The sequence below is a fragment of the Nipponia nippon genome, unplaced genomic scaffold (genome assembly GCF_047370975.1).
Source record: "Nipponia nippon isolate SJK-2023a ecotype South Korea unplaced genomic scaffold, ASM4737097v1 scaffold_12, whole genome shotgun sequence".
NCBI classification, from domain to species: domain Eukaryota; kingdom Metazoa; phylum Chordata; class Aves; order Pelecaniformes; family Threskiornithidae; genus Nipponia; species Nipponia nippon.
In genome coordinates, this window is record NW_028262313.1 from 1,066,530 (window position 1) to 1,081,828 (window position 15,299).

General features: G+C 59.1%; 1 protein-coding gene across 3 annotated transcripts; it reads left to right on the top strand.

Annotated features, from left to right (window-relative positions):
* Positions 1 to 1,865: 1,865 nt before the first annotated feature.
* Positions 1,866 to 14,794, top strand: SPRY3 (sprouty RTK signaling antagonist 3). Of its 3 annotated transcripts, none has more exons than XM_009474594.2 (2): positions 1,866 to 1,950; positions 7,755 to 14,794. In XM_009474594.2, exon 2 carries the CDS (start codon positions 7,802 to 7,804, stop codon positions 8,720 to 8,722), a length of 921 nt encoding a protein of 306 aa, XP_009472869.1. In that variant the 5' UTR covers positions 1,866 to 1,950; positions 7,755 to 7,801; the 3' UTR covers positions 8,723 to 14,794. The 3 variants fall into 3 exon arrangements, with proteins under 3 accessions (XP_009472869.1, XP_087605135.1, XP_087605136.1); XM_087749009.1 differs by lacking the exon at positions 1,866 to 1,950 and adding an exon at positions 3,549 to 3,674; XM_087749010.1 differs by lacking the exon at positions 1,866 to 1,950 and adding an exon at positions 3,967 to 4,088.
* Positions 14,795 to 15,299: the final 505 nt, after the last annotated feature.

Sequence of the window (15,299 nt, forward strand, 5' to 3'; positions counted from 1 at the left end):
CATTGCAGTCAATGACTACACCTCCGCGGTGCTGCAGGCTGAGTAAGGAGCTCAGGATCTGGCTCGCGTGGCGAGCCGGGCTCAGCTCTCATTGCTGCGAAGTTGCATCGCTGCAAACAGTGGGGTTTTACACCAAAGCGGCCGAGAGACGTCTCGGGGCCAGGATCCCCGCAGGGCATTTTCTTTCCAGGGACTAGGGAAGGTGCAAAAGGAAAAGGCAAGGAAGGGGCTGCTTTTTTTTCCTTGCTTGCTTATCCCTCTTTGCTGGGCAAAGGCACTGCGTGGTACGAAAGGGCAATGATGTTTTCTCTCCCCCAGCGCTGCCGTCTGTTCGGCTTGAGCCCGGTGGCGTGGATGTACCCGGCCTCCCGCTTACCAGAGCGTGTGTTGGGAGCCACACGTCCCTCCACCTTAGGGGGATCGCAGTCTTTTAATAAGATCCCCAGCGCTTGCTGTTGCTCCTAAAAAGCTGGTGGCACTGTCTGGCTTCAAGTGGCTTTTACATAATACAGACTGTCAGGCTAGATGAACATCACGGTCCCTTCTGGCCCTAAAATCTGTGAATCTGAAAATTAGAGGGCACCAGCACCTCATTGTTTCTGGCTGATTTAATCAGGGGAATCGCATGTTCTCTTTATCCTCTCCATTTTTTCTCCCCTCCCCTGCATCATCTTTAACTGAAGATGAATTTGCCCTCCCCCTGTGCCCAAGCTTGGCTAATAGCATCAGAGGAGATCAGACATCTCAGCCTTGCTCCGGGATATTCTCCTCTCCGCTGCCCGCTCCCGGACCGGTTCGCAGCGGGTAACTGTTGGGCTGCCTGCACAGGCAGGACCAGGGGTGCTCAGGCTTGGAGGCGGCTGGCCGCCGTGCCTGGAAAACAGTGCCCAGCTCTCCTGGTTGTTTTAAAATTGCAATTCAGTACTTCAGGCTCCAGATTGGGCTCTTTTGGGTTTGTGAAGGTGTGTGTATCTAGAGAAGCACTTTTTGAGGGGGGGAAGGAAGGCGAGTATCTCCCCACCTTTTTTGCGGTGTTGGGGGTGTGCAGGGGGAGTGGAAAGAGCAAAGCAGGGAGGAATCGCTGGCGACCTGCGGGAATTGCCGGGGTGAGGCTCCCCCAAGGCAGAGATCCGCAACAGGCGCTGAGGACTTGCCCAGCGGGCTCGGCCGGAGTTGGGAACGCGGGGATGCGCTGCTGCTGTCTCAACGCCCCTACCTGGGGGCTGTCGGCTGTCCCGGGCAGGAGATGCGCTGGCAGCCGCTGAAATAAGGGCAGCGAAGGGGACTCCTGGGAGCTGCTGCTCCCCCCGTCCCTTCGGACAGGACCCCAAGGGTGTTCAAGGGGTTAAAAGGTGGCGGATTCAAACTGGGAGGAGGAGTGAAACCTATTCAAAAGACCAGTTAATTGGAGCTGGGCTCAGCTGCAGGTAGCGGGCTGCGAGGGGCAGAGGCAGGAGCGCATGGGGCACAGCTCCGCGGTCCATCCTCCGTCCAGGGGCAGCTGCTCGCTCCCACAGACCCCACGCGGGGAGAGGTTATCAGAAACCTACGGGAGCCTCGCACCTTCCTCCGACACGGCTCATGTCATGGCTGGGCACCCTCAGGGGACCACATCCCTCTCCCAGCAGCCAAAAACCCTCCGAAAACCTGCCGGAGGCTCTGTCCCAGCCCCTTCCTTTGGGAGCGGCTCTTAACTTTTCTGCTTTGCAAATGTGTTCGGGTTCCCAGCCCTCCTCTTCAGAGATGCTGCGGTCAATAACTCACCAGGAGGCTGCTATTCTCCCTCCGCTTCCCACCCTCCCACTTGTCTCGGTATCTCTGCATTCATGCCTTTTTGGCCCTCCCTCGGCAGCGGGCGAGGAATAAAGCAGCGCTGGCTGAGCACGACGCAGGCTGCGCTAGGGATGCTGTGAGCCAGCGGAGGGAAGCCTGAATCACCGGCACCTCAAGGTGGGAGTGATAGATTCGGGCTGGGAGGAAGGGAGGCCATCACACGTGCTTGTAGCAGTCAGGTGCTCACAGCCGGCTGGCAGTCGCCGGGAATTGGGCAACTCAGATCCTTTCTGAGCCTTTAAAGACGGAGCTGTGAGCGATGTGGAGAAGAGGAGGGGCTCGTGGGAGCGCAGGGAGACGCAGCGTTAAGGCTCTGAGCTGTAGCCCAGGCTCAGGGATGCTGTCAGGGACTCACTCCTCCTGGAGAAACTCCTCCTGGAGGAGCACCTCTGGTGGGATCCTGTGGAGGTGGAGAAATGCTCAGCCTAGAAATGCCTCAAAACGAGCCTGGAAAGGCTCAGCTGGGGAGAGTAGAGTCACTGGCCCCTGCTGGGGAGGACTCCAGTGCTTCTGCTGGCACCAGCTGGGAGGGAGCCACTGAAGTCAGTGGGACCAGCCTGGTTTATGCCCGTCTGTTAGGGCAAGAAGCGGCAGAGCTGGTTTTGGCACCCTTATTCTCTTCCCTTTCCCCCCAGCCTGCTCTCACACACCCCGACCCCGCGGTGCCCGTCGGCACCGAACACCGGCGAGGCACGGCCGTGCCTCAGGCAGCTACCCGCCCCGGCGGAGCGCGTTCCCGTCCTGCTAGGGACTGGGCTGGAATGGCTGAGAGCTTGATGGCTTCAGCTTCACTTCTCAGAGGCAGGTTCTCAGCCCTCCCTGAGCTGGTAACGCTGCTTTGCTCATCCAGCGAACACTACCGGGAAGGATGGGTGACCAACCTGGAGGTGCTGAGCAGGATAAAGTGAGGGTGGGAGCTCTGGTGGGGTCCATAGCCAACATCCAGTGTCATCAAGGAGCGGCCTTGTGTCTTTGGGACTGTCAAACGGGGTCCGATTTATTTATAAATGGGGCCGAGGGGCATCAGAAGGAGCCTTGGTGCTCCTGGGCAGCGGTCGTTGCCTGAGAGAAAGCAGCACAAGGCGGGGGCACACAGCGGCTCGGGGAGGTGTCTGAGACAGAAGGTCCAGGTCCCGTCTGGACCTTGGGTCTGCGGTTTTTGTTTCTGGGAGAATGGGATGTCTGTGGACCAGTTCTGTGGATGCGGTACAGAAAAGCCCCTCTGCAGCCTCTCTGCCCTGAGCTCCTGTTACAGGAGGTCATTCAGGTATTAGTTCAGGCTTTTTGGTAGTGTCGGGGGTGGACGGCGTCTGGGCTCCTGTTGATGCCTCCTGAGATGCGCAGGACGAGGTGAGCCGGGCAGGGGAGAAGGTGGCTGCGCCCATTTCACAGCCATTTACAGACCAAGCGATTCGCCCAAGGTGACAGAGCCTGGCAGTCGGTACCGGCCCTTTGCAGCCAAACCCGCCGCGCTGCCGGCACAACCTGCCCGCGGTGTCCGACCGAACCGAACCAAACCGAACCCACCCCACGCCGCCGGGACGGGACGATACCCGCGACGCCGAGGCAGCGCGGCCCCTGCGGCCGGGGCCAGCAGCGTGGCCACCAGGGATGTCCCCGGGGGGGGACGGCGGGCCGGGGGGCGGCGGGGCCCCAGGGCGGGCTGTCCCGGTGGGCGCAGCGGGGGAAGCGGAGCCCGAGGCAGACGGAAATGTTTAAATAGTGCCTGCTGCATCCCGCAGCCCGGCGGCCTCGCTGTCATTATCTGGGGAGCGGATGCCCAGGGCTCTATGGGGACTGCTAATGGGCCGATTCCATTTCAGCTGGATGACGCCACTTAGGTAAGCATTAAGAGCTCCAGCTCCGGGAAGGCGAGCGGCAGAGAGAGGGAGAGATGCTAACGGGCAGCAATAAATCCCTCCCTCCCTCCCATCCTCCACGCTGCCCCCATTCACAAGGAGCGCCGGGGACCAGCCTGCGTTCACGCCGCGGAGCCGGGCAGCCCTCCCGGGCTCCCCACCGCTGCCCCCGCCGGCGGCCCGGCCCGGCCCCGCTCCCGCTCCCCGGGGCGCGGAGCAGGGCCCGCTTGCGGGGCCGCCCGGCCGGGCGCTGCCCCGGCTCCATGCCCGCCGCCGCCCTCCCCTAGGGCAGCCCCGCTCCGGGCCGCCCGCTGCTCCGGGGCTGCTCCGGGGCTGGCCCCGGCCGGGCTCCGGCGCTGGGCGGGCGGATGGACCGGCGGCGGCGGCGGCGGCGGGGTGAGTGCGCCCGCTGCGGCTGCGGGACGGCGGGGGGACACGCGTGGGGGGCGGGCGGCGGGGCCGGGCACGGCGGGGGCGCTGCGCCGTGGGGGGCGGGTTGCGAGGGGATGGGGGTCCTGGGCACGCGTGGGGGGTTTGCCGAGGGGAGGGGGGTCCCTGGACGTGGGGGGGCTGCGAGTGTAGCACACGCGTGCAGTGGGGAGGGGGGTCCTGGGCACGCGTGGGGTGTACGCGGTGGGGGAGCGGGTCAGAGCCACGCGTGGGTCGTGGGGCACCCCGAAGGTGAAGAGGCTGCGTGCGCGGCGGTGCTCGGGGGTCCTGGAAACGCGTGGGCTGTGCGCACGGTGGGGCGGGGGGCTGCGGGCCGGACCCGGATCCCAGCCACGCGTGGGCTGGTTGCACGGAGGGCTGGGGCAGCCAGCGCAGCGGGGCCGGGGGAGCAGCCTCCCGCCGCCGCCCCGCTCCACCCGCGACAGGCTGAGGGGTCCCTCCGGAGGGAAAAAGCCCTTTTCTCCCACCTGGGCGCCCTGTGCAGCTTGTCCCCGGCTTGCAGCCACCACCAGCCTGTAAATCATTTGCTTTTACGATCCCTCCTCTGGCCCATTATCACACGAACTTTATATGTTTGGGGCTGCTGGTGGCCGTAAAGCTCGCCCGGTTTCCGGGGCTGGCATGCCGGCCTCGCAGGCAGGGTGTGAGGAGGAAGAGGAGGCTGGGGACACGCTGCCCCGGGCCCCCCAAGACGAGCAGGTAGGCAGGCAGGGGTGCAGCAGTGCCTCAGGGATGGTCGGATCCGTGGAGGCCGGGATATGGACCGGTTGCAGCCCCGGGATCGGGCTGGAGCAGGGAGGGCTGGGAGTGAGTGGGGGGCACTGGGATCCCCTGGGGAGGAGGGGCAGGAGCAGGGTCCCAGCTCCAGTCATTCAGTGCCCCCTCCCCCCATCCCGCTGGACTGCCGGACCCACAGATCCTCTGGCTCACAGCCCCGTGGGTCCCTGAGGGACCTTTGCCTCCCCCCAGCCAGCAAGTCTGGGTCCGTGTCCAGCCCCTACACCTGGGGATTGTAGGTGCAGGAGCGTTCGGGCCCTGGTTCGGTGCTGGGGGTCCTCCCAGGACCCGTCTTGCCCGGGATGCTGTGTCCAAGCCCTGGACCCAGATCCTAAGTGTCTGGGTTGCAACGCACTGCATGGCCCGATGGCCAGCTCCTCTCTCTGCCCGCTGTCCCCACGGCTCCGTTCCTCCTCGCAGTGTCCCCTGTGCGTCTCCTCCTGCCTGAGCATGGCTCACGGGTCTCCTCGTGTCTCCTGAGCTCCAGGTCTTGCACAGAGGATTCGGTGTAGCTGTCCCAGGTCTGCCCTTTTGCTGCTCTTTATCTCCCGGTCCCACCGCCTCCGTCGCAGTGGGACCCTCCGCTGCCTCACTTACTCCCTTTGGGTCACACCTGGGTGCAGGCCCCACACGGGAACCCCACGGGAGCCTCGCTGCCGAGTCCTAATGCCCAGGCACTGCCCGAGCCCAGCGCCCAGGGTAGAGGGGAGGGATGCCCAGCTGTGAGCAGCTCCTCCCCGGGTGTAAATCAGCATCGCCCCCTGAACCCTCCCACCCCGAGATGGGATCTGGGTCACGAGGAACGTGGGAACCCGCTGAGGCTGCTCTCTGCTCCCCTCGGCTCGGTCCTAGCTGCAGGCTGAGATGCGCTAGGTCTCTCCAGGGGTCCAAGGGGCTTCAGGTCCCCAGCCTGTGCTTCAGCAAGACCTTCCCAGGTGAGGAGCTCAGTGGCAGCAGGTAACGGCTCACAAGAGGGTGTTTCGCCTCTGTGGCCCGTTCCCATCCTGGCAGCGTGGTCACAAAACCTCCCCTGGGTCAGCCGTGCCCTCCTCATTCACCTTGATATTTCTGTTAAACAAATCAGTGTCCAAATCAATTGTGGGTGTCCTGGGAGAGTGACTCGGTCACTGTCTGCGTCTGCCTGGATGGGGTGAGCATCTCGCTTGAGCTCTCATGGAGGGGGCGGCAGGTGGGCTCCATGCGCAGGAAAAACCCAAATCTGAGCAGATCAGTTGCCTTTTCTTTCCGGGGAGGGGGATGGGAGAGACCAGATCTTGCTTGAACAGTCAAAGTAAGTTGTCTTTGCTTTTCCCTGCTCTTCAAGGTCAGCCTAGCTAATGAAAATCAATCTTCCCTCTGCCTCTCTCTGCTGCATGAGCAGATTCTACCTGTGGCCCCTCACCTACTTGAAAGCCTCCGCCGCTGCCGGCCGCCTGGCCCGCTGACCGTGTGCAAGGCTGGCGGAGAGCTTCCTACTGAAACAGAGTCTTCCTGCAGGCCTGGGCACCGTGACAATATCTGTGTCACTGAGGGATCGCTCATTTGATCTGCCAGAGGAGAATGGCTTTGTCCCGGGGAAGTTGGCTGTGCACGGAAAGCACGTATCCGATATCGAAATCTGGGCTGGAAGTGCTGGGGGAAAGCTCTTCGCTGGGCTCTGGCATGCAACGAATGGCTTCCGTCCTCTGCGCACTCCTGGGCAGCTCCCTTCTGCAGGCAGCAGAAGTGGGAAGTTTCTCTCTCCCTCCCTGCTAAGGGCCAGGACCTGGCTCTGCTGCAGACCCCCTTCTCCTCGCCCAGCCCCAGCCCTGCCGAGGTTTCACCCAGACATCAGCGGCAAGGTCTGGCAGCCCCAGGTTTTGGCGATGGTGCTGATGCCATGAGGTCAAACCCGCTGGGGTGGGAGCTGTGGGACGTGGGGGTCCTCCCTGCCCCAGCCCGCAGCCCTCAGATGCTCCTGCCCTTCCTTCTGGATAACGCGGGCGCCGCTGCCAGCGCCGCGGACTCGGGAAGTGCCATTTCCTGAAAACAACAGCGAAGAGCATGGCAGCTTCGGTGCAGGGAGCAAGACGGGGCTTGCCTGCTGCAAAGTCTGCTTTCCCTGCTTCACCCTGCGTTTGTGCTGGGGTTAAAGAGAAACCTGCCCGTCTCACTGTTGGTGACGGGGGTAAATCGGTTCCTGGGCCATCGCTGGGTTGTGCATGGGAAAACGGGATGCTGCAGCGGGAACCGCCACGACTCGGGGAGTCGGTGGGCTGGGCCTGTCCCTGGCCAAGTGTATGTCTCATTAGTTGCAATCTGTGGCTGATGCTGCCTGAAATTAAATGTGTTCAGATCCCCTCCATCCCTGTGTCCCGGGTGTGTCCAGGGTACGGCACCGGGAGGCTACTCGGGGTGTGCTGGGAAGCCCCAAAACGGAGTCTCCTGCTCAGAGGAGATGACGTTCCCAGTTCTGTCGCTGGCTCTGGATAAGTCACAGCTTCAAGCTTCCCCTCCTCTGGAGAGGGCCAGCCCTTTCCCCTGGGAAGGAGCGGGAGGACAGATGGGGTCCATCAGTGCTGGCAAGGGGTGGGAAATCCTCTGGAAGGACACGAAAAGCTCAAAAGCACGGGGAGATGCTGTGCCCGCCTGTTTCAAGGGACAGATCTTGCGGCCCTTGCCTTTTGGACATGTCCAGCCTAAGTCTCCCCAGGCACAGAAGTACTTTGAGTCTGGTTGTCAGAAATAACTTCATTAGGAGCTCTCCAGCCAGTCTTTGCTTCCTGGTTTGTACGGATGGATCCGTTATAAAACGTAACACAAATGTTTTCTCTGTCTTCCTGCCCCATCCTTTAGGATTTTTAGATGTGCCCTGATGCCGCAGGGTCCCCTCGCTCCTGGAAATGCAGCTCTCTTCCAGTGTGGCTGAACTCAGTTGTGACGAGACGATGGACCCACCCGCTGAGGACTTCCAGCAGGTCCTGTCCATTGACCAAATCCGCTCCATCCGTGCCAGCAACAACTACGTGGAGAGACCGGCTGTCTGCTTCCAGCAAGCCCGCTCCAACCCGTCCCTGTCCCAGCCACCGCACAAGCAAGAGTGGTCCCAGGACCGCCTGGTGTCTTCCACCTTCCAGGACCTGCACCGCAGCCACAGCCAACAGCACCAGATGCCACCTTTGCAGCAACACATGAGCCATTCCAGCACGGCCAGCTCCGTCTCCCAAAGCACCACCGCCTCCGACCAGCGCCTCCTGAGCAGCCTCACGCCCTCCCACTCGGGGCACTCCCTCATCCGGACGCAGCCCCAGGCCGGCGAGCTGAAACCGGAGGAGTCGCCGCTGAAGGGGGTGGCGGAGAAGCCCACCCTCCACACCGGCCACCTCTTCATCTGCGAGGAGTGCGGGCGATGCAAGTGCGCCCGCTGCACGGCCGCCCGCAGCCTGCCCTCCTGCTGGCTCTGCAACCAGCGCTGCCTCTGCTCCCCTGAGAGCCTCCTCGACTACGGGACTTGCCTCTGCTGCGTCAAGGGTCTCTTCTACCACTGCTCCACCGACGACGAGGACACCTGCGCCGATGACCCCTGCTCCTGCGGGCCGGGGTCCTGCTGTGCCCGCTGGGCTGCCATGAGCTTCCTCTCTCTCCTCATGCCCTGCCTCTGCTGCTACTTTCCTACCCTGGGGTGCCTCAAACTTTGCCAGCGGGGTTATGACGGCCTGAAACGACCCGGCTGCCGCTGCCAGAGCCACACCAATACGGTCTGCAGAAAGATCTCCTCCTCCAGCGGCACGCCTTTCCCCAAGACGCTGGATAAGCCGGTATGACCCTCCCGGGGAGGAGAAGCAGGCTTTACTCCTCTTCCTCCTCCTCCTCTCCCCTCCATCCTCCTCCTCCTTTGGCTCCCTCTGCTCTGCAGTGCTCCCCCCTACCCTCCATCACCTCCCGGGAATGCGACGGGTGAACTGGGGGTCCCCCAGCCTCTGGGAGCACGAAGGCGGCTGGGTGGCCAGGGGAGCTGGCACCAAGCTGGTGGGAAACAGTGGTTTTGCACAGGCGGGTGAGGGACCAGGAGAGGCAGAGAGAGCTGCGGGTGCCCTCCCCGGCTGTGCCCTGCGGGGAGGGGCGACCCGGGGGCTCCTCGGGACTCTGCTCTCAGAGGGTTTTAGGAGCTGCCGCTGCCCCATGGTGTGGTCCTGCCCGATGCGGGGAAGAGGCAGGTCGACGCATCCCCTGTGCAAGAGTCCTCCAGGAGCCAGACCTCCTTCTCTCTCTCTTAATCTCTCTCCAGCACTTTTCGTGGGTGGCCTCTCTCCTCTCACGTGGCTGTAGGTCCGCTTTCCCCAAGGGGCTCGGTGCCACGGGGTCCCACCGGTGGCGGTGGCTTCCCTCTGGGCTTGGAAGCTGCTGGGAGAAGCAAGCGAGCTTCAAAATGAGGTGGCATCGTATTTTTCTGTCTCAAAGAGGAAGGGAAGGTGTGGGAAGCTTTAGAAACCTTCTGGCAGGGGAAGGAGCTATCGGAGGCAGCCCAGCCCACTCGCTTCTGCCCGACTGCAGCGAGGGAAAGGTCCCCTCTGGGATTTGGCTGAGAACAAGAAGCTGGTTTGAAATTGCCATTCATTTCTCAATGCCTTGAAGGGCTGCCTCCAGAGCGCAAACCCTGGCGGGATGGGAGCTGCCACCCAGCTCCATCCCACCACCGAGCAGATGCCACAGGCACCGGCTCCGTGCTCAGGCCCCGAGAGCCCCAATTTGGTACCTTCCACCAGCACTGAATTCACTTTAAAAAAAAAAATACCCCAAACCCAACTGTCAACAGCTGCCGCTCGTGCTGCTCTCCCTGACGATTCGCACCAGTCCTGGGGGACTCCCCCGCGGGGACTTCTGCAGCTCCTGCTTTGGGCTGGAGGGGAACGGAGAGCAGAAGCGGGTGTCGAAAGACAGGAGCCCGACCTTCCCTCCCTGCAGAAGTCGCCTTTGAGTCCTCGCCTCGCTTTCCTTGGCCCACCGGCGTGTCGCAGCAACACCAGCGTCACGCCGGCAGGCAAACCCCGCTGGCACTGCTGAGGGTATTCTGCAACGGTGGCTGGAGATGGGTCTGAACCAAGCCCTGGGGCTCGGCCATCTGCAGACCAGAAGGAAACCTGAATTGGGGTCAGTGCTTCGCAGTTTACTTGCTGTGATGATAATAAGCCCAACCGGTCGCTGCGGTTGGGGGCAGCTCCTCCCGGTCCTGGACTCAGCCCCATCTCCGCTTGCAAACGCGCAGCACCAGCTCTCGGTTGTGACCCCGCTGACATCGGCTGATCGGTCGGGGGAGTTTGGAGCCGGGATGATGTCCCGGTGCTCAGCTCTGCCTGCCTGTCCCTCCTCCGAGGTGCGTGAGTGCAGAGGGAAGCAAATGGTTCCCCTAGAGAAATATATGCAACGTGTCCCTTGGCTTCCTCCAAGACCCTGCCATCCAGGGCTCGTCCGCTGCCTTCCCTCAGCCGCCTCTTTACGTAGAGTTCTGTGGATCTATTTTTGTATATATAAATATAACGTTAGGATGGCTAGGTCTATTACTAATAATATTCATGATACTGCTGTGAATGGTGCCAGATGCAAGGTTTGGCTTCCTGGTACACTTGCACATGCTGGAAGATGATTTCCCAGTCTGTTTATTGCTAATCCTAGACCTTTAGTTCCTAGGTAGTCGGGAGAGGGGGAAAGGGAGGTTTACAGATCGTCCTGGGGGGGTCTGCTTTGCAGAGAGAGGGTAAGATTTAGTGCTGGCTGTGGGGTGAGGCAGGAGGTAGACTCTGACGATGGGATTCCTCTTTCCGTACATTTGCTATCTAAAAATCGCAGCTGATCCAAGCTCCCTCTGTTGCAGAGAAAAGTGGTTCCAGAGAGTGATTCATCCTGCTTGAAAACATTATTCATTAAATTATGTTCTGGCGGTGCCTGTCTGCCTTGACCCAAATGGGACCCAGACATGGAACTTGCGGTTCCCTGTGGAAGGGGAGATGAATCCCATCCCTGGTGTGAAGTTTGTGCCTGGGGCATGTTACGGACATAACCGAAATCCTCACCCTGATTTCACCTATAGCCTGAGGGGGGATGTTGGAAGATGCTTCCTCTGGCCAAAGGCAGAGAGCCGGCTTCCATAAGCTGTGGGGAATTCAGGACGATGCTCCGGGTTACGGCGAGGGTCTCCTGGCATTAAGAAGGGAGAGGGCTGCGCCTGTGCGGTTTGCACATCCTCTGAGGCCAGCCCTGGACTCTGAAATCGTTTGGGTTTTAAGGCAATGACCTCCTCCTCGGATGCCCGTAGGTGTGTGTACCCCCATAAGATCAGTCCACCTCTCTGTCGCAGCAGTTATAAAATATATTGCAAACATATTTATCCATATGCCAATAGTTGCTTGGCTCCCTACTTCCAAGCGATGTTTGGGGGAGAGACTTCCACCAAGAGGCACCTTTCCTTTTGAACGCTTGGTTCACTTTTCTATTGGTGCTGATTAAACTTCTTCCTACAAAATGCAAACCTTTTTTAGGGAAAAAAGGTCCCTTTTTCACTGAGGGTTTGAGGAGCTGTCTCACTTGAATGAGAAAGTAAAATAGTTCATTGAAACTTTTTAAAGAAAACTAATGAACAGAATTTTCCAACTTGCTCTACTTTGATTTTTTTTTTTCCTCCTCCTTTTTAAATGGATCCTACTTGTAAATTTAGTTACCACCTCTGTATCTTTGCAATTCATTGCTTCCTCTCCTGATGGTGGAATGACTCAACATGTGAAGCTTCATCATTTTCACGGCCTCCGAAGTCATGCAAGCACGGGGTGACCTCCCCCAGGTGCTGGAGCTGTAGGATGAGAAGATGGCTGTCCACATATCAGCTCCCCAGAGCCAGTTTTGCTTGGCACTAGCGCGGCGAGGCGGAGCCCTGCACTACTATTGCAGCATATTTACCTTCAGTAGTTGGTAGGAGGCAAGGACGCCTGCCAGTAGCCTTCTACCTAATGGGATTTTTCTGGGTCAGTGCAGAATTCCCATTTCTACCAGGGAATTGTGCCATAGCCTGGGTGCAGGGCTGAGGAGTCCAGCCAGGTCTCTTGAATGTCTCATCTCCAAGAAATGACAAACCTGTGAGAGAGATGAAATACGGGACACGTAGCAGGGAACTGGAGAGGAGGAGAGCCCCAGGCTGAGGGCTGCCAGACCAGTGCAGGGCTTTGGTTTGACTGTGTTGAGGGCAAAATGCAAAGCCACATCCAGGTCTTGCAGTTGCATGGGCTAGAGAAGTTCAGAGCTGTTGGCCCCTACCATGCTCGTAGGGGCGGGTGGCTTCACGGGGGGTTCCTGCTTCCCACTCCCCCTCAGGGGACCCCAGCGAGCTCCCATTCCTTGCTCTCAGCAGAAGGGACAGGTCGGGATTTGCCAAAAGCTCTCCAAGGAGGCCAGCTCTGGTTCGCTGAGCTCATCTGGTGGCAGGGAGGCTACGGGTAGCCTCTGATCATGTTTTTTTTCCTGGGCTTCTCCTAACATATTCAGACCAGATCCATCCTGCTCCCTCCCCATCTCCGGCTGCCAGATAGTTTGGTTTCCCTGCAGAGAGGACTCCAATTTTGGTTGGGGTTGTGAGCCCCTTTCCTGCCCCACCCTGTAATGAGTCAGATAACATCTGCTCCAGATGTTTGTTTGCAGCTGCTTGTCCTGGCAGTTTGGGTTTCTCTCTGTCCCGACGTGTCTTTTTTGGTTCTCTTTTGGGAGAGTCACATGTTGAGTCCTCTGTTTTCCCCGCGCCCCTGTGATTTGACAAGGATGGATCCGCTCTGCGAGGGCACATTTCTCCACGTTGTGTGTCTCTGCCGGTTGTGGGCTCCTTTGCCAGGAAACGTGCAGGGCTGCGGGGCAGATTTAGACAGGCAAAGAGAGACTCAGGTGCCAAAGGAGCAGGAGGCAGGAGCTACTGAGCAGGACCTGAGCTCCTCCTGCTCTGCTCCCCATGCAGGAGCCTCCTCTTCCTACCCAGACCTCCAAAGCTCCATCCACACAAGAGCTCCTGCTGGTGCTTGCTTTCTCCAAGGCTTCCCTTGGTCCCGCTCCCCTCCTTCCCTACTGGCAAACGCATGATCCGTCCCAGTACTGGTGAGGAGGGGTCACTGGGGACCGAGGTGGAGTCTCCCTCCCATCCCAGCTCCCCCAAACCTCCTGGTGGAAGGGCAGAAGTGGTCCTTGGGCTGCTGCTCACCTGTCCCTGAGAAACCTCAGTGCCAGCCAAGTACCTCAAAGAATACGGGGGAAGCTCTTTGGGACTCTACTCTCAGATTCCCATAAAATCCCACTGAGTTCACTCTTCCCCGTCCCCACGTGTGAACCCAAAGGCTGGTGGGGAAGTGTCATCGACCAAAAGATGCCAAAGCACAGAATAACGGTTTATGAACGGCTGCTTTAGTGCAATAAAGAGGGATGAGCGGAGGGGTGAGAGGAGCTGCTTCAAGGTTGGCACGACTGGACTGCACAGGGGAGGAGCACACCATGCCCCAAACGTGCTGTTTCCAGCACCCACTTTGTTAGTTTGCTCTCTGTCTCTGGCCCTTGGGTGTTTCGAGGCTGGAGAAAGCTGGGAGGTCTTCAAATATTGGAAGGTCTAACTTTTTGTGATCAGCATGTGAAGAAAGTAGATAAGGGATGTACCCCCAGTCCAAAGCCCATTCTTGGTCTTTAATAGGATCGAGTTCAGGCTTGTCTCCTTCGAGGAGCCCGCGGAGCCCAGACCTGTGGGATGCTTGCAGCAGCTGGAGGCTGCTGGTCGGCATCTGGTCCATATGGGCCAAACCAGAGCTGTGATCTCTTTGGGCTCAGTCTGCTTCAGGGTATTTCTCAGTGAGCATCAGGATCTCTTGCAAACTCTTTCTCCCAGAGCGTGGGTTGGGAGCTTGCGCAGGTGAGATCTGTTGTCCTGCTTGGGGTGATGTTGCAGAAGAATCCCCTGAGGGCATTAGCCAGGGAGGCTGAACGGTCCCCTTGCAGGGGGACTGCAGGCAGGAGGGACGTTGGATGGATGGGAAGAGATCGCACGCCTCCATGGGGCCGAGGGAATGTGTGAGGTCTCTCGCTGGGTCTCTCTCCTGCTGCACCTTCCTGCAGCACCCCAAAGGGCTTCAGCATGAGCAGGACCAAACCCACCCTGGTGAGCTGGCCTGGGCGTTGGGAGAGGAGGTTTCTCCCACCCTCTGTCCCAACGGCAGCATCAGCCGAGAGGTGTGTGCTCATCCCGGAGCTGGCACGGCCGGTCCCCGCCTTGCCCGTGCTGCCGCTCCGCCCCAGTGGAGCCCCTTTCCCCTTCCCCTCCTTTCCCCTCTGCCCACCCTTTCCCAGCGGTTCCCTCAGGCCTTTGCGATACTCTGCGGACGGGCAGTGGCTGCCGCAGCCTCCTGCCTCCCCAGGTGTCCGCGGCACAAAGTTCGCCTTAGAAGACGGATCACCCTTGGCTTCAAAGGAGAGTCTCGTACCAAGAACCGAAGCCTCTAATTCTCCATTTAATTGGTACAAAGGCATTCTGTACAGTGTATAAAGAGATCCCTCCCCCGGCTGTCTTTATTTGGGTTCCTTTCTATAAGGTATAATATATGTTTATAACTTGATGGCTGTTTTTTGACAATACTCTTGTACCTTTTAAGGGAAAAAAATAAAAAAAAAAACAACAAAGTATTTATTTGAAAAGTTTATTTTAAAGATAAGAAAAAAAATAACCTATTTATTTTAATGCACCCTCTTCTGTTTGGTTTTCTTCTCTTGCAAAGCTAATAACTGTTACTGAACCACTGCTGAGGTGAAAGAAGTAATTCTATGGGTGGCTTCACAAGCCCACTTAGAGCAACTATTCAATAAAAATATATATTAATTTTGAACGTGGTCTCATTCTTGTCTTCGCGATGGCCGGGGCATGACTCAGCCTCCTGCTTCAGCAGGGCTCTCCCTGGCTGCGGGGTGCTGGGCGGCTGGGCTTGTGCTGGCATGGGCTGAATGTTGGGGGGATCATTTTTAACTCCGTGGGATCTCCCGTGGTAGCCCTCTCCTGATGCTTAAAGAAAACCTCAAAAATCTCAGTGTGTGCTTCCCTGCTGCGGCTGTCCCAGATCCTTGAGGATGGGTAGGCTCCTGTAGCAAAGGGCAGGAGCAGATAGGGAGGGACTGAGGTAAGAAATCCCTGTGATTTGGGGGATTTCAGTCACTCCACAGAGATTCCAACACATTCCCAAAGCCTCTTCTACTGCCGGAAGAGATGGGATGATGCCACAGGGCAATGGACACCTTCTGCAGGAGGAGCCGCAGTTTGGACATGGCTGTCTCTTCCCACCAGCTGCAGAAGGCACCTCGGTGATTTGTTTAGCCCCAAAAGGATGAATCTGGGCC